Genomic DNA, 26,813 nt, shown 5'->3' on the forward strand with positions numbered 1-26,813 from the left:
GGCCTGCTCCACCATGTGTGAAAACTAGCAGAGGAAGAATATGAATGCTTAGGAAGACCTGATATCACTGAGAAGGTAGGATGTACCACAAGGGTCTCACCAATTGTGGCTGTTCCCAAACAGGGAAACTCAAACTGTGTATGGATGTGCACCTGCCCAAGTCATCAAGTGAGAACAGGACTTCATATACACTGTTCATAACCTGACTTGAATGGAGCCAAGATATTCTCCACCAGTTTGGTGTAGTGGTTAAGATTAGAACCCAGATTGGTGTAGTGGTTAAGATTAGAACCCAGATTAGAACCCAGATTCCCCACTCCTCCACTTGCACCTGCTGATGTGACCTTGGGTCAGTCACAAGCTCTGGCACAGCTGTCCTTGAAAAAGAGCAGTTTGTGTCAGAGTTCTCTCAGCCCCACCTACCACACAGGGTGTCTGTTGTGGGGAGGGGAAGGGAAAGGAGTTTGTAAGCCACTCTGAGACTCCAAGTGAAGGGTGGGGTATAAATCCAATCTCCTCTTCTCTTCTTCAAACTTGATCTTAATGCTGGATATCACTAAATAGAACTTCTCCCAGGATCCAAATACATGGCCACGTTTATCAGTTATGCTGGTTCTTTGCTGCTACAAACCAGATTAGTTTTTGGCTGCTGAAATTTTTCTGAATAGTCTGGAAAAACTTGTCTGGGCTAGTTGGGATGCTCAACCTCAGTGAAGACATCTTATGGTTGGGACAGCTTAAAAGGAACATAATGACAGGCTTGATGCTGTCCTACTTAGATCAAGACGGGTAGCCGTGTTAGTCTGTCTGTAGCACCAGAAAAGAGCAAGTGTCCAGTAGCACCTTAAAGACTAACTGGATCCTGGCCAGGGTATCACCTTGTGAAACTTGATGCATGGAGTGGGCATAGGTTGGAACCCCCAGTGTCCTCATTCTGCACTTGGAGTGCTGCATACTAAAAAACCCAGTCTAAATGAAGCACCAGGAAAGTGCAAAAATAAAATGAGGGGTTATACCTCCGTTTTGTAGTATAAATCCAATATGGAAGAGGAAAGGTTAGAGAATTTGCCCAACCAGTGGCCAAAACATAATCAATAGCACAAGAAGCAGGCTCCAAACACTGTTACTGTTCCAGTAGAAACTCTTTTCCACAAAAGTCCAAGATCTGGTAGTTCAGGAGTTGTGCTTGCCACTGGGAAAAGTGGTAGGTTACGGCCAATAATCCCTCTAAGCGGTGAAGTCTTGTGGGCAGAAATTCTGCTTTGTGAGTGGATTTTTAAAAACTATATGTTATGTTTAATGTTTAAATCATTCTTAAAACATAGTTTAAAAGAATTCATTCTGAGGTTTTGTTAGTTTATTTTGCTTTTTCATATAGTAACGAGGTGAGAGGAGAACAGAGGGGAAAGGATATTTACAGTACTTATCAGTTTCTTTGTTATTTTATTGTTATATAGTTAAATAAAAATGAAAAATGAAAAGTTCTTTTAAAAAAACTACACACACATATTCCATACAAAAAGTTCAAAAATGAAAGTCACATAATGCCCTTTATTAAAACCAGACTAGTGATTTTAATTATTATTATTTGTTTCTGTCTTATAGAGTAAATCACCTTAGAGGATAAATGAAGGAATTTAAGGCATTTTTAATTACCAGAGACTTCTTCAGTAGGTGATGCCAAGGATGGAACCTGGCATCTTGCACATGGAAAAACACAACCCTGAGACATCACGGTATGTGAAGGAGGGGAAGAAGAGGTGACTCAGGGATCTGGTTGATAGCAAGCCTGTCAATCCCCACAGGATGTTGTCCAATTGGACTGCAGAATTTATAGCCTCTGTATGAAGCTTTTTCTTTCTTTTAAACATGAATTCCTAGCATGGACTAGGGCAGTGTAAAAAGACGGATCCAGATTAAAGGAACAGATTTGCGAAGTACATCACCAGCATGCGCTGTGAGATACAGTACATCAAGCTCCCTCCAAAGGGGGTAGTAAGAAGGCCATATTGACCTGTTGATTCACAACATAAAGGGGGAGTGCAGTAGAGAAAATTCCATTTCCCATCCAGGGTAAATTTACAGCACTCATACTCTGCGATGGTTAAATTAGAGACAAAGGGCTATTTAACGTGTAGGCCATCAAAAACACTAGAGAGGATCACTGGAATCAAGCATATATTTGCTAAGGTTGGAACATCAGCTCGTAATTACAGTTTGCACATCAGAGACTTTGTGCCATGGGGCAGCTGGCTTGAGTACAAAAACATAGGACATCCTTTAAAAGATTGGTTTATGGAGTTCATCTTAATCCCTGACAGGAACTGAAAGCGTCTTATAACATTTCCATCCTCACTAGAATCCTGCGAGGCAGGCCAGTTGAGAGACTGAGATGGTCCAAGGTCAGCAGGTTTTCAGGCAAAATAGCACCTGTACCTGGGTCCCCCAGATCCAGTGCAACACTCAAACCACTATACCAAGCTGGCATTCGCTGCAGACATCATCACATAAGAGTGACTCATACAGGTTTATCATTGTTAATGGAAAAAACAGTGGCAGCTAAGGAAATCTCCCAAATGAATGATGGTACTGAAGGCTACCATGGATCTGAGGGGAGAGGCAAACTACCTAGCCTTGCCTCTAAAAGCATATTTGCTGATCACTACTGACTCCCCCATGGAGCTGTGCAACAGCCTTGCCAGTGTTTGAAACAATACCTATGTTGAAAAGCCCCTTAGGGTTACGTATCAGTGCTGAGAGACTGCAGCAAGGTGGTGTACCAAGTCTGCTGTGTCACTGTGTCAGTCTTTAAAACTAGGCATTAACAAGAGAGCTTGGAGTGGAGATCAACAAAGAACCGGTTCTCACCCTGGAATCAAGGTGTCCCAGTCGAGATACTGAAGGTTGACTTCATGTCGATGCTGGCAAACAATGGTGAGAAGCAGAAATGCTTCATTGTCATGGGGATTGTAACCATCCCTGCAACGACTGTTGGAGTCGAGATTGTTGATGACTCCAAGGCGAAAGGGACCCACGGGGTCAAGCCGGCTCCTGGATAAGTGGTTTTGACTCCAGGCCGGGGCCGATTTGCTGGGGCCACTGAGTCAGAGGCTCAGCTAGGCAACACCTCCAGGTTTCTCCCCTCCGGGCACACAAAGCCAAGGAGGGGGATAGTGCCTGTATTCAGGCTGGTGTGTCGCCAAAGCCTTTGAAAGGAGCCAGTAAGTCCGAGGCTCTGTTGCACCGTACCTCATCACAGAGGGAGAATGTGCCTTTATTTAGGCTAGTGAGCAGCGAAATCCTTTGAAAAGAGCTCTTCTGAGTCCAGCTCTATCCATATATGCTTTCACGGGAAATTGGTGACGTCAATAGCAGGCAACTGTGTTGTATGAACCCTTAGGCAGTTAAGGTACAGAGAATGGCTATTTAACAGCACCATTCTAAAGCGATAGTTGGTCCCATCATGAGGAAAACCAGAAACATTTCTTCTTTAAAATTTAGTTTAACATTCACTAGATTATTGATGACAAAAGGAAAGATGTTGAGAGAGAAAAATAGCCTCTAGAATGAGGTGAGGGGAAAAATAGAGGACTGCAAAGGAGGTCTGTTCTCTGTGGCGGAAAAAAAACTGAGGGAGTAGCGCCTTTCCTGCTGGTCATGTGATGGTTTTGGTGGGAAAGTGTCATGTGGGACTGCACAGAAGCCACAAAAATGAATGTGCAGGAACTGATGCATTTTTTCCCCTCAAGTTCCATGCTGTTCCCAAAGCTGCACTAGAAAAGGTTCAAGACCCCCACAGATGAAGATAATTGTCTACAGCATGTGATTGGCGTGGTCCAGAATGAGCAGTGGAATGCTTTGCTTTGAACATCTGTTACACCCCACACTCTTTGGGCTCATACGTTACCTCATGAATAACATAAAGAATGGTGTAAACGATTAACTAAGCAGCTTCTTTAGGAGAAGGTTTTGAATCCTAATAATGGACTCAAAAGCAGAAGTGGACCTCCTGGAATTTTGGCCACTGTGTGACACAAAGTGTTGGATTGAATGGGCTGTTGGCCTGACCCAACATGGCTTCTCTTATGTTCTGAGCCAGTCCTGTCTCCTTTGTCAGGCAGCAGTGCTAGATCACAAAGTTCCTCATCTATTATTAGACAGTCTCTGAAATGCTATGGAGGTTTTCTTTAGGGTTCTCTTAACGTCAGGTGTCCCCGGCCTTTTTTTGAGTCTGCAGTCACCTTTGGAATTCTGACATAGTACAATGGGCACAGCTGTAAAATGGCCACCACAGTTTACCTTCAGTCACACAGTGAAGATCCTTGTGCTGTGGTGGCCCCTGCTGCCAAAGCAATGCACGGTGGATCAGGCCAAAGGCCCATCCAGTCCAACACTCTGTATCACACAGTGGCCAGAAATACCAGGTGCCATCAGGAGGTCCAGCAATGGGGCCAGGACACTAGAAGCCCTCCCACTGTTGCCCCCCCCCAGGCACCAAGAATACAGAGCACCCCTTGCCCCAGAGCCCCTATCTATACCTTGTGGCTAATAGCCACTGATGGACCTCTGCTCCATATGCTTATCTAATTCCCTTTTGAAGCCGTCCATGCTTGTAGCCGCCACCACTTTTTGTGGCAGTGAATTCCATGGGTTAATCACTCTTTGGGTGAAGAAGTACTTCCTTTTATCCATTCTAACCCGACCACTCAGCAATTTCATGGAGTGCCCACGAGTTCTTGTATTGTGAGAAAGGGAGAAAAGTACCTCTTTCTCTACCTGCTCTTTCCCATGCATAATCTTGTAAACCTCAATCATGTCATCCCTCAGTCGTCGTTTCTCCAAGCTAAAGAGCCCCAAGCGCTTTAACCTTTCCTCATAGGGAAAGTCACTCAAATGATTCAAATCTCAGATGACCAGTCAGGAGTCTTACTAGGCAAAGGCCCTGCCCACTTTCTGAAAACACTTGGCGGGTGCCAGGAAAGGTGTTGGTGGGTGCCATGGTGGGGATCCCCCGCTCTGCATGCTGGAACTTGGCAAGCTGCCATGAAAGGCCTTGGTGGGCCATGTTTGTTTCATTGGACTGTCCTGAATAAATGTATACTTTGGTTACCTGAGTGACTTCAACATACACAGGGCAAGGAGAGGCAGGAGACTCAAGAAGGAAGGAAGGAAAGACTGATTCGGAACTGAGAAGAGAGGGATGTTTGAGGAGGAGTAGGAAGTGTGATAGAATAGGATGGGAAAGGGGCCGGATACGGAGGCAGAGATGCTGGGCACCTTGGGTGCTGCCATGGAGACATCTGCAAGTGTTTCATGTCCTCTAGGGAAACCTGCAGCCCCAAAGGAGAAATTGGCTATGAAGTTGAGAGGAGCGGAATAAACAAGCATCGGTGCAGGCAAGACAGCTCAGAGTCCTGGTTTTCTGTCCAGAACAGAGGTGGAAGGATCCAACATGAGAAAAACATTAGTGTGTGCATTACAAAAAAAGTCCCTCCCACAAAGTAGCGGAAGTATTTTCGTTGTCCTTGGAACAAGGAGAAAAAAAACAGGGAGAGGGGGAAATTGGTCCGCTCATGTACTAAAGTGATATAATATCCTAGAGACCAAGGGGTTAGGCTTCCCAATTACTTATCTCTCCCTACCTCCCAAGTCATGTTTTTGCTAATCCTGTCCCCCAGTTTATCTGGATCAGATGTTAGCCTAGTGGACAGCATTGCCAGTGTTGCTTCTCGAACAGACACTGACCCGTGGTCCAACGGCCATGAATGCCAGTGTTGAGGTGCCAAAGCAGGGTGAGCTGTGTTGCCTATTTCTTCCTATAGTGTATACTGGTTGGCCCAGGAACCTAAGAGTGCAGTCCAAAGAAAAGTTACTTAGACTGGAGTAACTCTGTAAGTGCGCTGTACATATTCTCCTTTATGTTACCTGTCAGTGCTGGGGATTAACAGAGGAGCTCTTTCTTCCTGCACCTACCCCATAGGCTGTACTTGCTTGTTCTGCTTGGGCAGCTTTTGTCCTCACATTCCCTTTTAGAAGCTGCAAATCTATGCTGCCAGGCTATTGTAGAAGTCGTCTGGAGAGACCCAGTGACATCTCAGGAACCCTCATCTAGTGTTCACGTGGGTATCAGATCATGCCTTCCGTTAGGATGGCAGGGCTCTAAAGGCAAACAATCAACAAACAGTTATAAAACGGAGCAGTTAAAGTAATTAATCTTTTACAGTCTGTTTGCTTACCAGGGGAAACTGGCCCTGTCACGGGCAAGTGTATTGGATCCATAATTGATGTCTGAGATAAAATGGCTCTGTAAATATTTTATTATCCTGTTTCTCCAGCATCCCTTAAGTTATGAAGACATCTGCATTTTGAGGCACGGCTCTGAAATGGAGGAGACGGGCAGGGAAGCGGTCGCAACCGCTGTGCAGAGGGTGGCCGGGATGCTTCAGCGGCCAGACCAGCTGGACAAAGTCGAGCAGTATCGTCGGAGGGAAGCGCGCAAGAAAGCTTCAGTGGAAGCAAGACTGAAAGTATGGGACTTCAGAGTTAAGCTTGTATGGTTTTACTTTATGACAGAGAATAGCTGTAATCAGTGTTCCGTCTAAGCTGAGTTAGTGTGAGCTAGCTCACAGTGGTTTTAGCTTCCGGCTCACCCATTTTTGTCTCAGTCCAGGAAGGAGGGCTCCAGAGCAACCTAATTTATGTAGCAGCCAAATTGCTCGCTCACAGATTTAATGCCAGTAGCTCACAAAGTAGAATTTTTGCTCACAAGACTCTACAGCTTAGAGGGAACATTGGCTGTAATGATATATTTTTAGAAGGCATTTCTTCATTGCTGTTGAAGAGGTTTGGGGATAATCTGGCCTCTGGCAAAGGTGGGGCTTTGCCTCAGACCAGGGGTTATTTCGTAGAAAAAGAGGTGCACGAGCTCATTAGCATAACTCATTAGCAGAACTCATTTGCATATGCCACACCCCCTGACATCACCGGAAGTGTGTCAGATGGCAACACCCACCGCTCAGGCTCCACTGGACTGTTTTGGATTGCTAGCTATTGGGGTGGGGGGGAGAACGTGCAGATCTGACCTCGCAGAGGAAGGAGAGCTTGTACCTGAATAAAACTTGGTCTTAAAGGTGCCACTGGACTGTCTTGGATGGGGGGGACAGGGGGGCTCTACAACTTACCTGCTGCTTCTTGCTCTGACTGAGGGCTGCTGGGAACAGGTGGTGGGGCTTGTTGCATGTGCCTGCCCCCTGGGCTTTTTACTGCCGGAGCTCCGCTCCTGTGCACTCCTGCAGGAAATGACCCCTGCCTCAGACACTATTGCACTGAAAAGTAAGGGAGCAGAATGGCAGAGGCAGACACCGTCTCTTCCCCTCCCTGCCTCTTCCTTGTCATAGTTTCTTGAGGAGGCGGCAGCCTTATCATTTAGGCAGAAAACCTTGTAGCACCTTAAAGACTAACCTATTGGACGTGGGTTTGAGTCTCTGAAGGCTTGTGCCACAATATCGTTGTGTGTATTTTGGCTGTTTGAAACGGTTTCTCTTCAGTAATCCCTACAGAAAATCGTATTTACCCCCCCCTTTTGAAATATAACTAGAAGTGATTCACATTAAATCCTTTGACTCTACTCAGAATACAGAGTTGATATATCTTGTTCATTATGTAACACTGAAAACAGGATTGTTGTGCCTGTTGTGAATATATTTGGCCTACAAATTTTATTTGTGAATCTTTAAAGAGGCAGAGGTTGTCTAACAAAATCACCTCTCTTGAACAAGGAAATCATCTAGCATTTTGAGGGGTTTGTTTTTCTTTTCTAATTTACCTAATTCTTGTGCAGCGTACTCCTAAGCATGTTTACTCAGAAGTAAGTCCCCGTTAACTCAGTAGTGCTTCCTCCCTAATAATGGTGTTTAGGATTGCAGCCTTAGATTTCCCATCTTCCCGTCCCTCCCATGTACCAGATTCCCCCTCCAGCACTTCTTTCATCCCACACAATTCCCATTGACGAGCCTCTCGTTTCATCTCCTGATTGACTTTAGAAAAACTCCACATTTTTTGTTGAACTGATAATATCAGTCTATTAATTCAGGGGGGGGGGGGAAACTTGCCTGCACATTTCATCTGTCGTAATCATGACACATTCTGTCTGCAGAATTCTACAAGCTCCTGCATGTATCCTCACGTAGGTTTGGATTCAGCCAGCTTTTCTGCTAGGGATAAAAGCAGGAGGGGGTCCCCTTTGCCCTTGAAAAAAGACTATGCTGAGAATCATAGGACCTGCAGGTACAAAAGCCATGTGGAATAGGGGACTATACTATGGAGGGGAATTAGAAGAGATTGAATGAAAAAGCTGGCTGGATCCAACTGGTATATTTTAATATCCCCATGGTAGTGGGAAGGGGAATATGAAACCCTTGGGTTTTAATTTTATGTAAATGTGGTTTATTTTGATGAAAACATTCTACTTTGAATCCAGAGAACTACTTGAGGTGTACCCAAGATTGTATGTGTCCAGTGAAATTTTAGACTTTCCCCCATAACTATCAACTTCACGATGCTTTGGCAGCTCTCTTCAGGATGCTGCCACATGCCAGTTTGAAAGTAGAGCTTAGTTCCACTCTTTTGTAGTGGTGATGGAGGGAGTGCCCACATGGACATTACCCTGCAGCCAATCTGCAGATTCCCCTTTGAGCTGGAGAAAACATTCCCCCGTTCTTCTTTAATGGGGGGGGGCCCTTCCTCCTTTCCAAGCAGGGAAAAATCCCCATGTGGAAGTAGCCCTAGATTCAAGCATGGGTTGTCAGACAACTAGGCAGATCTTTATTCAGTAAACACAAATCCAGAATTAATTCTTTTAGATCCTAGCTTTCTAACAGACAGAATATTTTATCACTATTTGAAAGAACCTAATATTGTAAAGGGAATTACTTAATACATACATGTATAGAGCTTTCTAATGTACAGGAGAAATTTTCTTCAATATCTTCAAGAAATGATAGTCATACTACATACCGTGAGTTGATCAAAGTTAATGTGTATGTTATAAAAAGATTCCAGCTTCTTATTTTGTACCTATTGTTTTCATATAATATGATTACAATTAGGGATGGGCACAAGCCCACAAATGAACCAGGGGTTTAGGAGAACATGTCTCCCATTATCCACTCATGAACTTCCATGTTTTTCATGGAGCTTTGTGAGGTTCATGGGGGACACATTCTTGGGTTTCGAAGGCATTTTGTTGGAGCTCAGTCAGGCTGGCCCAACCTGGAGCCTGACTTCTGGGTGGGCCGAACTCCCCAAACCACCAACCAGTTCATGCAGTGGAGGAGTTCGTTGGAGGTTCATGAAAACCAGGAACCTATGACAAACCTCAGTTTTCTGAGTTTGTGCCCATCCCTAATTACAATACGTCATTATTATTCATTATCTGTTTTGATTAAAAAGTTTTGTCTTTTGAGTGTTGATTTCCTCCTAATGGTACCCTGCTTTGTGATGCATTAAAAACGAGCCTTGCCAAAATATTTGGTATGATCAAAGGTTCTTGGATGTTTGTTGCTCATGTAGAGCAGGCTAACTCTTCAGCTCATATTTCCAGGCAGCGATCCAGTCACAGCTAGATGGAGTCCGAACTGGCTTGAGCCAACTGCACAATGCGCTGAATGACGTCAAGGATATCCAGCGTTCTTTGGCTGATGTCAATAAAGACTGGCGGCAGAGTATCAACACCATAGAAAACCTCAAGGATGTTAAGGATGCTGTAGTGCAGCACAGCCAACTTGCAGCAGCTGTAGAAAACCTAAAAAATATCTTCTCAGGTACAAGTTTGTGATATGTGGCTTTACCCTGAAGGGGAAATGACAAGATCTAAAGCTATGATGGAGTTAGCAGAGGCACCGATAATGTTGGGAAGGCATTGCCAGAGTAGGGTTGTGTCAGCAAGCTGCCATTTCCTTGGGGCAAGTCTCGTCCCTTTCTCCTCCCCGCCCCTCCCTTACTCCTGTAGTTATTATCCTCTTCATGATGGGCATCTGTAACTGCCAAGGTTCTCCAGCTGGTGTGATGGGGTGTTGTGTCTTTGCGCTTTGGCTTGTTTAGTATTCCCGTGTGAACTCGACTTGTGTTTATAGAACTGGCCGTTGCTGTTCTCAGGCTGCTTCGCGCCTTTTCTAATCTGTAACCTAACGAGGGAAATGAGCTCATTGGTTTGAACCTGGTTTGAAGTTCCTTTAATACACCGTCCCTGGCTCTTGTAGTTATTCCTAACAATCTCTGTATGTTCATGATCAACCATGCTTTGGAAATAAATCTTGCTTCGTTAAGAACGTGGATCTATTCTCCTGATTTGGGATCTAACAGGTTGTGCTGTACAAAATAGTTTATAAAGTCACTTAGATAAATAATTAGGGACTGTGGTCTATACTTCTGTGTATAGCCTGCTGTAAGTAGGATCCTACTATGTAATTTTTGCATCATTTAATTTGTCATGTTAATATTTATGCCTTGCTTCGATTCTATTTTTTTAGATTTCTGGTTGGTTCCAAACTTCTAGCATCCTAATCCTGTTGCATTGTTCATTGACTGTACTATCCTGTTGATTGGAGTAACTCCCTCTTGTGTAATTCGCCTTGTCCCAGTGAGAAAGGCGGACTATGAAATAACATAAATAAATAAACACTGAACCCTACTTCCCATGATTTCTTATGTAACTGAGGTTCAGAAACTGGATCAGGAGCTACAGTATTAAATTCCTTTTTCTTTTGCTTCCCAGTGCCAGAGATAGTTCGGGAGACCCAGGACTTGATTGACCAGGGGCAATTGCTGCAGGCTCACCGGAAGCTGATGGACTTGGAGCGCTCTCGAGATGATCTCATGTACGAGCAGTACCGCATGGACAGCAAGAACACTCGGGACATGAATCTCATTGACAACTATTTTGGAGATATGCAGAAACTCTCTGACGAGCTGGCCAAGCAACTCTGGATGGTCATTCAGCGGGCTATGGTCACCGTCCGCCGAGATCCAACCTTGCTGGTTTCAGTTGTCAGACTAATTGACAGAGAAGAGAAAATAGACAGGCGAATGTTAGATCGGAAAAAGCAGACGGGATTCATTCCACCAGGCAGACCTAAAAAATGGAAGGAGAAAATGTTCAGTGTGTTGGACCGAACTGTCACGACTAGGATTGAAGGCACCCAAGCAGACACCCGGGAATCTGACAAAATGTGGCTTGTTCGTCATCTGGAAATCATCCGCAAATATGTCCTTGATGACTTGCTGGTGGCAAAAAATCTTCTGGATCAGTGTTTTCCACCACATTATGAAATTTTCAAAAATTTACTAAGCATGTATCATCAAGCATTATCTGCTCGCATGCAGGACTTGGCTTCTGAAGATCTGGAAGCAAATGAAATTGTTAGCCTTTTAACATGGGTTTTAAATACTTATAAAAGGTAAGGGTGCTGTGTAGTAGAACAGCAGCAATTAATTGTTTTCTTTTTTAAAGAATGCTTGGTTTGGGGTTGATGGCATAGTTCGCCCAGGTTTATAAGGAACGCAAAAAGCGAGGCAAATGGACCATACCTTTACATTTTAATTTAAAAAATTTAAGTTACTTTTTAAATGGTTTAAAAGGTTTAAAAACACAGTTCTATTCCTCTCTTTTGTAATATTTTTTTATAACCCTTACACTTTTATGGTATTACGAGCTTTTTCTGGTTGTTATAGAACCTTGGGGATTCTTTTTCATTGTATTTCAAATTGATTGAACTGTACTGGTCGAAGACTGTAATAATAAACTGACTGACATAGTTGGCAAGGGCAGGTTTACAAAATGTGAATGGGATTTATATATGTGTGTGTGTGTGTGTACACACACAACTATACATATAGCTATATATGTGCAGCTGGATCAACAGTAATATATACTTACCATAGGATTTACATACACAGACTCAATTTTGTGGCTCAATATGAAGCTTCATTACAAGGAAATCTGATGATTGATCCTACAATGCATATTTTTTTCTAAGTTTGCAATCTTAAGGACATTTACATGAGAGCAAGACCCACTGATTTCAAGGGGACATTCTGAAGAAGCATTATTAGTCTTGCACTGTGTATAGGCAGGGCTTATGCTCATGGCAGTGTATATAGGCAGAGCTTGTGCATGAACACAGGAAGCTACCTTATAGTGAACCAGATCTTTAGTTCATCAAGGTCAGTATTGCCTACTCAGACTGGCAGCAGCTCTCCAGAATCTCAGGCTGAGGTCTTTTCACATCACCTACTGCCAGATCTTTTAACTGGAGGTACCGGGGATTGAACTGGGACCTTCTGCATGCCAAGCAGATGCTCTACCACTGAGCCACAGCTTCTGAATATTTAGGCAGGACTTATGCTTATGGCACTCACCCCTGATAGTGCACTTGTAATCAGCTATCTAAATGTTCACATACTTCACAAAATCCATTGTGTTTTCAGGGTATTGAGGAGGTTTGATAAAGGCAGGCAAGGAGGAAGGGTCAGCTGGAGGCGGTGGATGAGCAGGGTCTCACCCCTGATAGTGCACTTATAATCAGCTATCTAAATTTTCACATACTTCACAAAATCCATTCTGTTTTCAGGGTATTCAGGAGGTTTGATAAAGGCAGGCAAGTGGGTCAGCTGGAGGCGGTGGATGAGCAGGGGCAGGTTGGGATGTGAGGAGAGAAGCTTTTCGTACAGAAGGCTTCAAGGTTTAGGTTCAGGGTGTGCATTGTGTGCCCTTCCTGGGTGTGTAGTTACTGGGAGGATCCAAGGAATTCTAAGTCATCCCCCTTAAGGTAAGTTTGTAGCCCTCTTTGGTTCTTTAATAAATTTTAAATCAGGATGGCAAAAATTGATAGTCCATTAGGGATATTCCCACCAGTTCTGGATGGTTACAAGGTTCGTAATGTTGGAAGGCCTGGAGGGCCTTACTCCCTGACAGGCATTCCCTGCTACCTTCCTGAGTGTTCTGGTTTATTATTCTTTTTAAAGGGAGCTGTCCAGTTCTGTTGTTCTGGGGAAATCTGCAGGCAGTTTTCTGTCCAGTCGATCAGTAGGAATTAAATCTGCTCTCATCTTCCAGCAGTCTACCCAGGATACACTGAGGCTCTAGAATGATTACCACTCCTTGGGTGTTTGGCGCTTAATGCTAAAGTTTGTGAAAATGAAATTGTGTTAATTTTAAGTATATTAGTCTCATTTTTAGGATCTTCTGTTTTGCATTACTTATGCTTTCCTCCCCATGGCAATATTTCTGGTTATGGACCCCGTCCCTCTTGCATTACACTTTTAAGGCAGGTCTAGCAAAAAGCAGTTCCTGGTCTGACTTTTCGCAGTAGCAATAATCCTGCAACCTGTGTGGCCCTTTGCATCATCTGTCTGTTTCCTCTTCAATTCAGTGAAGAAATGATGGGCAATCCTGAACTGGCACCAGAAGTGGATGTAAATTCTATGGAGCGTCTACTCTCTCAAGATGTGATAGATGACCTCCTTAACACATATATGTCAACTCTTACGGTAAGTAATAACAGCACATTTACTGCCTTGTGGAAAATGAGTTGTCCAAATCGTTTGTTCAGGAACATGTTGCAGTTTTGCCTTGTGTGACAAACCTTCTGAATAAGGGTTAAACCATTATATGTGACTAGGAGTAAGGCCCATTATGGAAACAAATGCAACGAGTTATAGAAAGAGGCTCCAGGTGAGGGTCCCAGTTGCGTGCAAGCTGTCTTTTTTGCCCTGGGAAGTGCTTGTGATGGTAAACCATTGATACTGTATCTTGAGGTGGCGTGTGTACGTAGGGCAAGTGATATTGGTTGGCAGCCGGACTTCCAGGGCTCACTGGGAGGTTGGAACCTCAGCAGGGTATAATGACAGAGTTCACTGCCCGAAGCAGCCATTTTCTCCAGGAGAACTGATCTTGGTCATTTGGAAATCAGTTGTAATAGCTGATATCCAGGTGCTGCCTGGAGGTTGGCTTATGTTGATTTGGGGCTATGCAGTGGCAGCTAAGGTAGAAAAGCACCTCCTCCTATGCCATGTTTCCTGGGTTCCAAGGGTCTGGAAAGTGGTTCCGTAGCCAGTTACAGGGTTGGCAACTCTGGGTTGGGAAATACCTGTAGATTTGAGGGGTAGATCATGGGGAGGGCAGGGTTGGGGTGGGGAGGGACCTCAACAGGGTATAATGCCATACAGCCTACTGCCCAAAGCAGCCATTGTCTCCAGGAGAACTGGTCTTGGTCAACTGGAGATCAGTTGTAATAGCTGGAGATCTCCAGGTGCCCCCTTGAGGTTGGCTTATGTGGGGAGGGACCTCAGCAGGATATAATGCCATAGAGCCCATTGCCCCAAACAGCCATTTTTTCCAGGAGAACTGATCTTGGTCATCTGGAGATCAGGTGTAATAGCTGGAGATCTCCAGGTGCCGCCTGAAGGTTGGCAATACTTAGGGGAGAGACAGGTTTGTTGAAGGATGAATGAGGTGTTCTGCCATAGAGCTCACCCTCCAAAGCAACCACTTTCTCCATGGGGACCGATCTCTGCAGTCTGGAGATCAGTTGTAATTCAGGGAGATGTCCAGGCTTTCCCTTTCCCTCCAACCCCCATTTAACAGTTTAACTGATTAACACATCAACTGACTCCCTTCTTATGTCCCACGGCCACTTGGGACTTCCAACTTGGGAGTTGTAGTTCTAATTCCATTTGCTATGGTTGCAGTAAGGCCAGCTGAGAACTACAGCTCCCAAGGCGCAATGTGTCACAAGTGGAGGGAGGGTGTAAGAATAGAGGAGCCAGAGGGACAGGCCAATAGAATGCCAAGGCAGCTTTCCCAGTGGCCAGTGGGAGAGTAGGTGTGTTGTCTACCCGTTTTCTGTAGGGGAAAGGATGTGCTGTGGCTGGGGAACACGGTGATTTCCGGGAGATCTCCAGAACCCACAGAGAGATTGGCAACCTCAGTGAACGTTTAGGGGAAGATTGGGAGATATATGTTACCTCAGGACACATTCAATGACTCCCAACAGCAACAGCAAACTGTTTAGAATGTTGTAGATGAGGGCCAATTGGCCGCATATGCAAATGACCTCTGTGTTCCAACTGGCTAAGGAGGGAGAGGATGATGTGCGGAATAGAGCGAGGCCCAATCAGCCCGCGTATGCAAATGACCTTGAAAGGCTGGTCCAATAAGGTAGATGGTGGGTGCATTCAGATGGGCTGTTTGATCAGCTTTCGTCACGCATCAGAAATGGATTTTATATCTGGGAACACTTTGTATATGGCAAAATAGTATCTCACCAAAACTCTTTTCAAGCAACTTGGTTCCCAGCAGTGAACTATCTCATAGAAGCAGGAGTCATTCCTAACAATAAACATTATCAAGATCTGTTATATTTCTAAATTATATTAAAGCAATTTTAGTCATATAGGATTGAATTGACATATGGGAGTAAAGGAGACATTGAAGGTTAGGAAAAGTCATTTAATTTAAGATGTAAAAACGTGTTATAAACGTTGTACTGTTGAATATAATGTTCAAAAATAAAAAATACTTATTTTAAAAAAAGAAAAGAAATGGATTTTATCTGCACGATCACACAGTCAACATCTGCCTCCCGTCCCCAGCCGTTGGTTTCCGGCTCAAAACCTAGGCGTGTTGAACTCATTTGTTGTAAGAGCATTACGCTCTGGGAATAAGAACATTCTGGTGATCCCCGGCCTAAGAGAGATATGGCTGTCCTCAACTAGGGACGCTTTAACCCGGAGTATTTTGTTACCAGGTCCCAAAGTGGTGTTTTCTCAGCTCTCCCGTTTAAAGCCGCATTCCCCCCCTCCCCCGTGATCGCTCCTCGGGTGTCAAGCCACCTCCAGTTTAAACCCCCTCCCTGCTTGAAAACTGCCCGAGGCTTCCGCTTTTCGCCTGCCATTTTTTTTGAGAGTCAGTGGTGCGTGCATAGGCAGAGCTCCGCTACCGTGTTTAGAAAAATGACATTTAAACGGTCACTTGTTTTAGAGTTTAGATGAGTTCGGAATCTCACGGAGGCCATTTTCGGGTCAAACATTTAAAGGGAAGTCTTTTGTTGGAGAGGTTGGATTGATTCGCCCTGGTGGTTCTGCGCATGCGCCATGGTAGTTTCGCCCCCCATTCTACGGATGAGCGCCTATTCGCATGTGCAAACTGAGAAAAAAAAATAAAAACCACTGACATGCTTCCGCGCGTCGGTAGTGTAGACGCCGGGGAGCACTGCGACTTCGTGGTAAAGCAGGATAAGGGAGGTAAGTGTGATCGCGATTATCCAGATCAAATATAATCCAGTCAGAACCAAAGCAGTTTAACCCGCTCCCAGCATGCCGTCTGACCGTACCCGGTGAGTCGTCGGGAACACGGCTAGCCTTTTGTATATATCTAGATTGGCGCCAAATGAGAATGATAGAAATGTTGTGCTGCCTTGTTTTTGTTTTGATTCAGTTGAAAAGCAATTTTGTCCATCTTCTCTTTGATTTGATTTGATTTCGGTAGACCAACATCATCGGGTGGCTACGAAAAGCACTGGAGACGGATAAAAAAGACTGGATGAAAGAAACTGAACCAGAATCTGATCAAGATGGATACTATCAAACGACGCTCCCTGCTATTGTGTTCCAGGTATAACAGTTGCTTTCAGTAAACTGAACGGCCTGTGTGGAATGATACTTTAAAAACTGAGGAATGAATTACATCATCACGTGCGTGGTGCTCTATGTATTTTATGGACTTTTCCCCGGACATTTATTTATTTATTTATTTGCATTTATATCCTGCCCTCCCCGCATGCGGGCTCAGGGCGGCTTACAAGACATAGATGTAATACAACACCACAGTTGCATAAACATTGGCCCTTCATTCCCGGGATTCTCTCCCCACACATTTGGTGTACTTTGTGTTATTTGTTAGCTGTGCCATTGCTGTGTTTCTATCACAGCAATTGAATTGCAGGGCCACAGCTAACCTCTTCAGACAGTACAAACAAAACGCCCATGATCCTGGTAGGCCAGAGAAGGGAATGGGAGGCCCTGTGGGTTGCAGGAACTGGGGCCAGGCCAGTGCCCTAGTCTCCCTGTGCGTGTGGGGTGTGTGTGTGTGTGCACACCTATGAGCAGAGGCACTGGTGACAAGGTGTCTTTCTGTCTGCGGCTTTTTGATGAATGACAGTATTATCCAATTGGTTTCCATTTTCAGATGTTTGAACAGAATCTTCAGGTGGCTACCCAGATAAGTGAGGATTTGAAAATAAAGGTACTACATTTGTGCCTTCAACAAATGAGTTCGTTCCTCATCAGGTAAAGCCAAATGAAAACTTTCACCTTCTGCAGTTCTTTCACTGAAAAATGTTCTTTTCCTTCCCAAATATGCTACTAAGCTGCTTGGATCCCCTTATCTCCCTCCCACGAAAGTGAGAGAAAACGTTTGCCATTCTGTTTCCCAGCCTAAACAGCAGTGGCATCTTTCTCCCACGAAAGTGAGAGAAAACGTTTGCCATTCTGTTTCCCAGCCTAAACAACAGTGGCATCTTTTCTGTTTCCCAGCCTAAACAGCAGTGGCATCTACCAGACAAAACCCAGGGCTCTTTTCCCACCCCTGCTCCTGCTCTGAACAGCAGCAGGCTTTGGCAAAGGTATCTTTCTTTCCTTGCGCGCCTCAGTTTCTCACTCGCTCGGCTTGCATAGGCTAGTGAGCGGTCTCATTAGAACAATCTGCAGGGAAGAGACGTGTATAGAATTTATCAGATCTTCCCAGGAACTTGGGTTGAGTAGGAGTGAGATTTTTGACTGTAGCCTCTCAACTGGTTGCCTCTTCCTTCAGGCCACTTGATATCAATTTTTAAATTGTTAAGTTGCATATACTGAAACTACCCATTCCAGGGGATAGTAACCATGTTAGTTGGTAGACCAAAAAAGTATTTCTGTTAATTGTCCCACACCGGCAGAACTCTTTTCCTTGGAAACTCGCAGAGGCTAAGCCTGCCATAGGAGAGCAGATCGGCAAGATTTCCCCCCTCCGTTTCTGCAGGCCACCAGGGGGCTGAAACCGTCACAAGTTGAATGGGGTTCTCACTTTCCATCCTGGGATTTTCCCCATTACGCAGGTACAAAGACGAAGCACATTTATATAAAGAAGAACACCTAAGGAATCGCCAGTATCATCCATGCTATGTTCATTATATGGTTGCCATCATTAACAACTGTCAAACCTTCAAGTAAGTTTTTGAAACCTAGGGTTCTTTAAACAGTGCTTATTATTTATTTCAGTTTTGTAATGGTAACAAGAGGGGAACCCCGAAGGACCTGCTCCCTTCCCCTATAGGTCTGGCTTTGGTTTCCCTTCCCCCTCTCACCGATCTGCCCTGTCCCTATGTCAGCAAGCTGCCAATGTGTCTTTGCCATATGTATTAGGCATGCCTAAAACCCCCTCCAACCCCTCTTGTCTAAACCCCTAGCTATTGCCATGGTAACAGTAATCTGCTCTTGTGCGCATGTCCACCCTCACCCTCATGCGCTCATCTTCTCCTCCACTGCATTCCTTTCTATGTACACTAGTCTTGCTTTGATGGAACGTTATCAACCCAAGGCCACAGGTGCTCAGGTCTCTTGCCTGCCCACACAACCTTCCTCTGCCCACCTGACTGAGCAGATACTTTTTCTCCTTGGTGCCCCTTCCCCAATTCCCCTGGCATTCTCCCCCACCCCCAGGCTTCTTATCTACTTCTTTTCCTCGTCTCCCTTCCTCTGCGGAGCAGTGGTCCACTTGCCTACCTCCTCCTGTAGACGGTTGCCATCTTTTTGCACAGCATCGTGAGTCCCTTGGAAAGAAAAAGAAGAAGAAGAGATTGGATTTATATCCCGCCCTTCACTTGGAGACTCAGATTGGCTTACAAACTCTTTTCCCTCCCCCTTCCCACAACAGACACCCTGTGAGGTGGGTGGGGCTGAGAGAACTCTGACACAAACTCCTCTTTTTCAAAGACAGCTGTGCCAGAGGTTGGGACTGACCCAAGGTCACATCAGCAGGTGCAAGTGGAGGAGTGGGGAATCAAACTGGTTGCCATGTTTTTGCACAGCATCGTGGGCTCCCTTGGAAACCAGCATTGATTCTGTTAGCCACTGGGTTTTTTATACGACGGCGGTGATATTTTAATAGACTTTATGATGCTGACTGCTGTTTAATTAATGATTGTTTACTGATACGTTCCAGTGACGGGAGTTCTATTTTTATGGAAGCCATTTGGCTGAAGAGGGTTTTTAAAGCTGTTTTAAATCAGTCATCAGACCCCTGATTGGCGTGCGCCCTTCAGTGAAGGCTAGCTTCTCAAATGATGTCTCTTGGTAGCTGTCATCCTGTCAGACTGGGGCGAATTGGTGTTCATGCGTAGTGAAGGCTCGTGTCTGTCTCATCCCAGGGAGTCGATCGTCAGTTTGAAGAAGAAATATCTGACTCCTATGATGGAAGATATAATGGCAAGCAGTCATGCCTGCATCTATGCCGTGCTAGATGACGTTGCAAAAGAGGGCTGTTCGAGCCTCCTGGATGAAGTGTTCATGGATTTAGAGGTTGGACTTTTCTTGCCCTCAGAAATCACCTTGTGTGAGATCTGCACATGCCAGGGATTTGGATGTGCATTCAGACACAGCTTGTGCTCTCTGCTTGTGGCATGCCCTTATCTGGGTTCATCTATCCTATCAGCTGACACAGCCAAGGAGGAAGACCATCCTCTTCCTTCCAGTGGCACATAAGAACGTAAGAGAAGCCATGTTGGATCAGGCCAGTGGCCCATCCAGTCCAACACTCTGTGTCACACAGTGGCCAAAACCCAGGTGCCATCAGGAGGTCCACCAGTGGGGCCAGAACTCCAAAAGCCCTCCCACTGTTGCCTCGCGAGCACCAGGAATACAGAGCATCACTGCCTCAGACTGAGTATCCCATCTATGCTTTGTGGCTAATAGCCACTGATGGACCTCTGCTCCATACCTCTATCCAGTCCTCTCTTGAAACTGTCTGCCTGTAGCTGCCACCACTTATTGCGTTAGTGAATTCCAGATAAATGCAGGTAATGGCACACCACAAGAGAGAGAGAGAGAGAGCACACTGCAGAAAAGATGTCGGTAGACGCAGACACCTGATGTCTCAGGCAAACAAGAAAGGCGGACAGACTGCACATTATGAGGAAAGGTTGGAATTTAAAAAAACCAACGTAGGGCCACCAGCTAATTTCTCTTGCAGAAAAAAATCCTTATCGGGATTGCTAGCACCAGTCATTGTCTGGGCATGAACAAAATCCATGGAACTCATACCTTGAATAAACCTTTGTTGGTCTGAAAGGTGCCCCTGGACTCTAAAATTTTGTTCTGAAACCCATCCCAGATATTCCAAACGAATTGCAAGTGTGGAAGGATTTGGCCTGAAGGTCACCCACAAGCCAGTCAAGCTGGGCCTCCCGCTGCAGGAATGTCACAGCAAGGCAGCCGTCACAGTGGCAGCGCTGCTTCTCACTCTTGCTTGCCCCTCCTCGGGTAGCAGGACATGGAGCAGAGCCTTTTGTGCAAATCCCAGTACTTGCGGGAGAACCGGGGGTGGTGGTGTCAGAACACACACACACAAAGGTGCTGCTTCCTGCATCCTTGGGCCATTTTAGTCCCACGATTCCCACCGAATCCAGTAGCTTCTCAGCAAAAAAAAAGATGCCACGCTTTTCCAGAATGATTGCGATCATCCAATTAAAATCCTGAAATGTACAGTGAAGGAAATAAAGAGAGATGCTATGCGGGCATTGTTCTGATTTGCCTTTTTATTCTTTTCTAGCCCCATCTCAACGAGCTGATGACAAGGAAGTGGCTGGCAGGGTCCAATGCGGTGGATACCATCTGTGTAACGGTAGAGGATTATTTCCATGACTTTGCAAGAATAAAGAAGCCCTATAAGAAGGTATTTGCAGAGCTGAATTTAGAGTTGTTAGAGTGCAATCCTGTGCTGCTGGGTGTGGTGTGGGGGTTGGAATGTTGGATGAAGATCCGGGAGACCCAGGTATGGAGCCCCTCTCTGCCATGGAAGCGTACCGGATGACCTTGGGCCAGTCACGCGCTTTCAGCCTAACTTACCTCACAGGGTGGTTGTGAAGATAAAACAGAGGAGAGGAGAGAACAAAGTAAGACATTTTGGGTCCGCAGGGGGGAGAAAGGCAGAGCGGTGACTGAGGTAAATAAGACTGGAGTCTCATGTTTTAGGCAGATTGGGGGGGGGGGGGCAGGGACGGATGACCCTGTGCTTGGCTCGTGTGGCTTTCTGTTACACGCCCAGGGTAATGCTGACTGCCACTTTGGAGTCAGGAAGGAATTTTCCTCCAGGCCACATTGGCCCAGGGATCTTGGAGATTTTTTGCCTTCCTCTAGGCATAGAGCAGGGGTCACTACGGTGGATTGGGGGGGAGGTAGGTGTGGATTTCCTGCATTGTGCAGGGGTTGGACTTAGATGGACCTCGGGTCCCTTCCAGCTCTCTGCTTCTATGTCTCTAGTAGTCATTTTGTCTTATCTTCAGCTAGTGTTAGAGACAGGCAGTTTCAGGATTCAGAATAGTGGATTCAGGATGTACGCATCTTATCCTTCAGAATTGCCATCATTTTATTTTAATTCCCCCCCTTTTATTATTGTAATTTTATTTATTTATATCCCATTTTTCTCCCCCATGCTGGTTACTTGGCATTGGTTTCCCCTCCACGAACTGGGATTCTAAAACTGGATTAACATTTACACATGATAACCTGAACATTCCCTTTTATCAGAAAATGACGATCGAGTGCCACCGTAGGGTTGTTGTGGAGTATATCAAGGCTATTATGTCAAAGCGTATAACTTTCAAGAATGGAGAAGAAAGAAGAGAAGGTGCTGACAGAATGAATAGAGAAGCTGAACAATTCAGATTTCTGTTTAAGAAGCTTGCTGCCGTAAGTATAAGAAAACTGGAAAGCCAAAACTAGAGGCTATCGTAGAAGTAATTGTGAATTGGCATCCTAAGGACCAAACTACTCACAAGTGCTCTGAAATATTTTTCGCCCTGGAGGTTTTCCCCCCTTGTAAAAATAACGTGGCCATGGATGCTGCAGAGACTTGCAGAAACCTGGTATATGGGGCAGTTTGCTGGGATCTGTTGATACGCCTCCAGGAATTCAGAAGCAACTCAGATGGAAAGACCTAGCAGGATGCAGTCAGTAGTTAGATATTCAGAAGCCAGTCCTGTGGCTAGGCGGGATACAAATCGAAATTATAAATAAATAAATAAATAAATAAAACTGATCTATTCTTTACCCATAAGGAGAGTCTGAAGTTAATCCTCACCATTAAAAACTAAGAACTATTGATAACCCAAACCTTGGGTTTCTTATAATTATTATAAATCATTATTATCATGATTTGGTTAGTCCTACACAACTTCTGTTTGCGTAGGAGTGCTACAGGGATTTCAGCCACCTTGTGCTTTTCTCTATGCCTTACAAGTTGACCTTGCATTTTTAAAATAAAGCCTTGCGATCAGTTGCATATTAAACATAATGTTGAGATCAGATGCCTTAAAAGGATGACAACTTGATAATGTTTAATTAATAGGGCTCTGGGGAGGACACGGAAGGACTTTGTAGCGTGATTGAAGGCATCGCAGAGGTCTTCAAGTTGACTGATCCTTCGCTTCTGTACTTAGAGGTCTCAACTTTGGTTAGCAAACACCCAGATATCAGGTAAGAGGATTCCCCCCCCCCCCCCGGGGGCAAGTTGCCTGTTTTCTTAAGACTATGTAGATGTGTAGTTTTATGCCATTACTTTTTCTCCGTTAACTTCAGTTTTTACGTGCAAGAGATTACACAGTGTAAAGCACAACTCCCCCAGCCCAATATCTGAATCCTCCTGGTTATGGATATTACATATTTGATAGTGCTGTTGTCTGTCTGGTCCTTGGAATAGGGTTTCCCAAAATGAAGTATTTGGGGATAGGACTACATGTCTTTGTTTCCTTTGTATCACTATGGGGAGATTTACAAGTAAGAATCAGCTGGTGGGAGTGGGGTTTCTGCGCCTCCTTGAAGAAATGTTTTTTTTGGGGGGGAGCATATTCTGCACCAGTGGCTCTCCACGTCCAAGCTGCTTGTTTGCAGAGCTAGGCTTCAAAGCCTGAAAGTTGCCTTGGGGCAACTGAGGAAATCCCTGTAGATGAATCACAGGGCAGGGGAGGCAGCGCTCTCTTGCAGGTCTCTCCTGCCCCTCTATTTTTTGCCTTGTGGATTTGGGAACAGAGTTTGCTGAAATAACATGTAATTCATTCCACAGTCCTAGATTTGAAGAGAACCTTATGCAGATTTCTGCTCTAAGCCCAGTTTCTTCACACATAAATCTGCTTCTACATCACATATTCTTCATGCATGTTAACATCTAAAACCAAGAGCAGGTTGCTTCAAGTCTGCACGATTAAAAAATAGTTTGTACAACAATCCTGTATCTTATCGAAGAAGGCACAATCACTTAGGGTCCCCTTCAAGCTATTGGTCTGAAAGAAAAACAGCTTTCAAAAAGCAAATATGACTGTTGTGTCCTAGGCATGAAGCAAAACCCATTTCTCTCCTCTTGTCTCTCGCAGAGAATTTTCACAGTCTTCTAGCACCCAATTATGGAAGCATATAAAGATCTACCAAAAAGGAAAAGGATTTGTTGGGGGAGGGGGAATAAAAGATTTACACGGGTATGGCTGGAACCCATTCTTGACTCCATTAAAATAATACAGTCTCCTTCCCCACATCACCCAATTGCTTTGAAAATGGGTGAGATTCCAGGGATGTTCCAGAAGTATGTACCTCTAATATTTAAAAATTATATCTCCAACCCTTCGGGAGAGATGACAGAGGGTGTTGCATGCGATGGGAACAGATGGAAAGAAGCTGACGGTGCTGTATGTAAATTAGGCAGCTAGTCTGGATGAATGTATTTGCATACAGAACTGCAGAAACAGCACCGAGATGGAGACCAAAGAACCTGATGAGTTCAGCTGACTTAGAGTAACTGCAGGCCAATTCGACGGTTTGATGGATATACTGTCCAGTATTATCTTAGTTGGTTGTGGGCAGGGCTCTCAAAGCAAAAAGGTAGTAGAGAAGAGCCCACAAGCCCAGTTTCACAGTGTGCCGAAGACTGCAGACCTTTTAGTACTGACATGTTTAATGTGACAGGGGTAGGGTACAACCTACAGAATAGATGCAGGGATGTCAGTTTCAAGCTACCAATTGTTTTATTCCACAAACCAATCTGGTACCAACACTGTTATCTCTTTGATTGGCAGGGATGACCATATCGCAGCCTTGCTGACAATGAGAGGAGACGCCAGCAGAGAGATGAAGCAGACCATCATTGAAACTCTGGACAAAGGTCCAGGCCAGCTGAACCCAAACTATGTGCCAATTTTTAAAGAAATTACAGTCCCAACACTAACAGTGCCAAAGCTTCTTAAATAATTGCAATGGATTTTAATGTCATACCATTTTGGATGTGGTGTTCGTATCTGAAAGTCATTTGTAGCCTAATTTGGCCATGCACTTAGAAACACAAGAGTTTCTTACTAGCTTTTGTTTTTTCCCGTCTGGTCTTAGCAGTTGCAGCCTGCTGTGTTGGCCGTTTGAAGAATAACAAATATTCTGAAGGCCAGACTGCTTTCTACTGGCATCTTGTATTAATGGGCATTTTCGCCATCAGCAAGAGACTTTCTTCCAATTATTTATCTTGAACTTTGTGTATGTAACGGGATACATCACTGACTGTGATTTAGAAAGCTTAATTAGGAAATATTTATGTAGTCAGCATGGATGAATTTGCTACTAGGTGAACAAATGGGGGGGGAACTGCTTGACAATTTTAAGGGTACATCAATGCTTTGGGGGTTCCCCCCGTGACTTTCACTTAATTTGAAGAAGAAATGTGCATAAAAGATTGCCAAATAAATAAATGGTGGCACTGATGCTGGGTCTTGAGATGTATACCAGGAGGGGTTTATTTCACCAAGACTGTACAAAACAGCAGCAGAGCTGATTCAATATGAATGAAATATAGGGCTTAAGGGGGTGGAGGCTGAAGGCCAAGAACTGGATTGGAATGGTGTACACTAACCCCCGCCCCACTCTCTAAACTCTTGACAAAGGATGTAGACTTATTTCACCTTTCAGGAGGGCTGCCTATCGCTCCAGGTACAGGTGGGTAGCAGTGTTGGTCTGAAGCCACAGAACAAAGTTTGAGTCCAACGGCACCTTTAAGGCCAACACAGTTTAATTCTGGGTATCAGCTGGGTAAAGAGCCTCTTGCTCAGAGTGAAAGAGGAGAGCGCAAAAGTGGGCTTGAAGCTCAACATCAAAAAAACTAAGATCCTGGCATTCGGCCCCATCACTCCTTGGCAAATAGAAGGGGAAGTTGTGGAAGTAGTGACTTCACGTTCCTGGGATCCCAGATCACCGCAGACTGTGACAGCAGCCATGAAATTAAAAGATGCCTGCTCCTTGGGAGGAAAGTGATGGCGAACCTAAACAGCATGATAAAAAGTAGAGATATCACCCTGCCAACAAAAGTCCGCATGGTCAAAGCAATGGTATTCCCAGTAGTCATGTATGGCTGCGAGAGTTGGACTATAAGGAAGGCCGAGTGCCGAAGAATAGATTCTTTTGAACTATGGTGCTGGAGAAGACTCTTGAGAGTCCCTTGGACTGCAAGAAGATCAAATCAGTCAATCTTAAAAGAAATTAACCCTGACTGTTCCCTTGAAGGCCAGATAATGAAGCTGAAGCTCAAATACTTTGGCCCCCAAGTGAGAAGGGAGCACTCACTGGAGAGGACCCTGATGCTGGGAAAGATTGAAGGTCAAAGAAGACGGGACAGCAAAGGATGCGATGGTTAGACAGTGTCATAGATTCAATGAACATGAAATTGAGCAAACTTCAGAGGACGGCAGAAGACCGGAAGGCCTGGTGTGATCTGGTCCATGGGGTCGCGGAGAGTCGGACTCGACTGTGCGACGGAACAAGAACAAAAATCAACTTTTGTGCGTCTGAAGAAGTGTCCATGCACATGAAAGTTTTGACCCAGAATTAAACTGTGTTGGTTTTAAGAGTTCCACTGGACTCAGACTTTGTTCTAGTAAAACAGAATCAAGCCGTGACTCAGGAAAGCTCCTCCCTGGCCACAAATGTTGATAGTCCTTAAGGTGTTCCTGGACTCTGGTTCTTTCCTTAAAGGTAAAGGTTCCCTTGCTCGAAAGCCAGTCGAGTCCGACTCTAGGGTTGCGGTGCTCATCCCCGTTTCAAAGCCGAAGAGCCAGCGCTGTCTGAAGACGTTTCCGTGGTCATGTGGCCGGCATGACTAAACATCAATGTGCATGTAACGCTGTTACCTTCCCACCAAAGCGGTACCTATTTATCTACTTGCAATTTCTTGCTTTCGAACTGCTAGGTTGGCAGGAGCGGGAACTAGAGACGGGAGCTCACTCCGTCATGCGGCACCCGAACTGCTGAACTACGGACCTTCCACAGCCTGCAGTTCAGCGTCTTAACCACTTGAGCCACCGCAGCTCTTTCCTTAGAGACATTAAAATGATGCCGTAATAATTGCCTATTCAGAGTCGAGATATTCCCAAATCGGTTTCGGGGGCGGGGTCGGAAGGCGGCCTGGCCTAGCGGAGGTTCTGCTCGTAAGGTCCGCTCCAAGCCGGGACGCGAAAGGCGAGGAAGGGGCGGGG

The 26,813-nt window shown here is 45.0% G+C and overlaps 1 protein-coding gene across 1 annotated transcript; it reads left to right on the top strand.

The window, feature by feature from the left end:
• The first annotated feature begins 1,685 nt into the window (after window positions 1-1,685).
• On the top strand, window positions 1,686-25,043 carry EXOC3 (exocyst complex component 3). The gene is made up of 13 exons (XM_015405546.1): window positions 1,686-1,736; window positions 6,336-6,527; window positions 9,602-9,821; window positions 10,775-11,456; window positions 13,431-13,548; window positions 16,547-16,672; window positions 17,246-17,346; window positions 18,153-18,263; window positions 19,464-19,614; window positions 20,864-20,986; window positions 21,841-22,002; window positions 22,661-22,788; window positions 24,378-25,043. Exons 2-13 carry the CDS (start codon window positions 6,384-6,386, stop codon window positions 24,547-24,549), a joined length of 2,238 nt encoding a protein of 745 aa, XP_015261032.1. The 5' UTR covers window positions 1,686-1,736; window positions 6,336-6,383; the 3' UTR covers window positions 24,550-25,043.
• Window positions 25,044-26,813: the final 1,770 nt, after the last annotated feature.

The sequence above is a fragment of the Gekko japonicus genome, unplaced genomic scaffold (assembly GCF_001447785.1).
Source record: "Gekko japonicus isolate JY-2015 unplaced genomic scaffold, Gekko_japonicus_V1.1 scaffold1085, whole genome shotgun sequence".
Taxonomy (NCBI): Eukaryota; Metazoa; Chordata; class Lepidosauria; order Squamata; family Gekkonidae; genus Gekko; species Gekko japonicus.

Bases quoted from the DNA above. Each gene is read 5' to 3' on its own strand.
- EXOC3 (XM_015405546.1), top strand. From the start codon at position 6,384: ATGGAGGAGACGGGCAGGGAAGCGGTCGCAACCGCTGTGCAGAGGGTG. The intron at 18,264-19,463 runs GTAAGTTTTTGA...GTCTCATCCCAG, and splicing joins AACAACTGTCAAACCTTCAA to GGAGTCGATCGTCAGTTTGA. The intron at 22,789-24,377 runs GTAAGAGGATTC...TTTGATTGGCAG, and splicing joins AGCAAACACCCAGATATCAG to GGATGACCATATCGCAGCCT.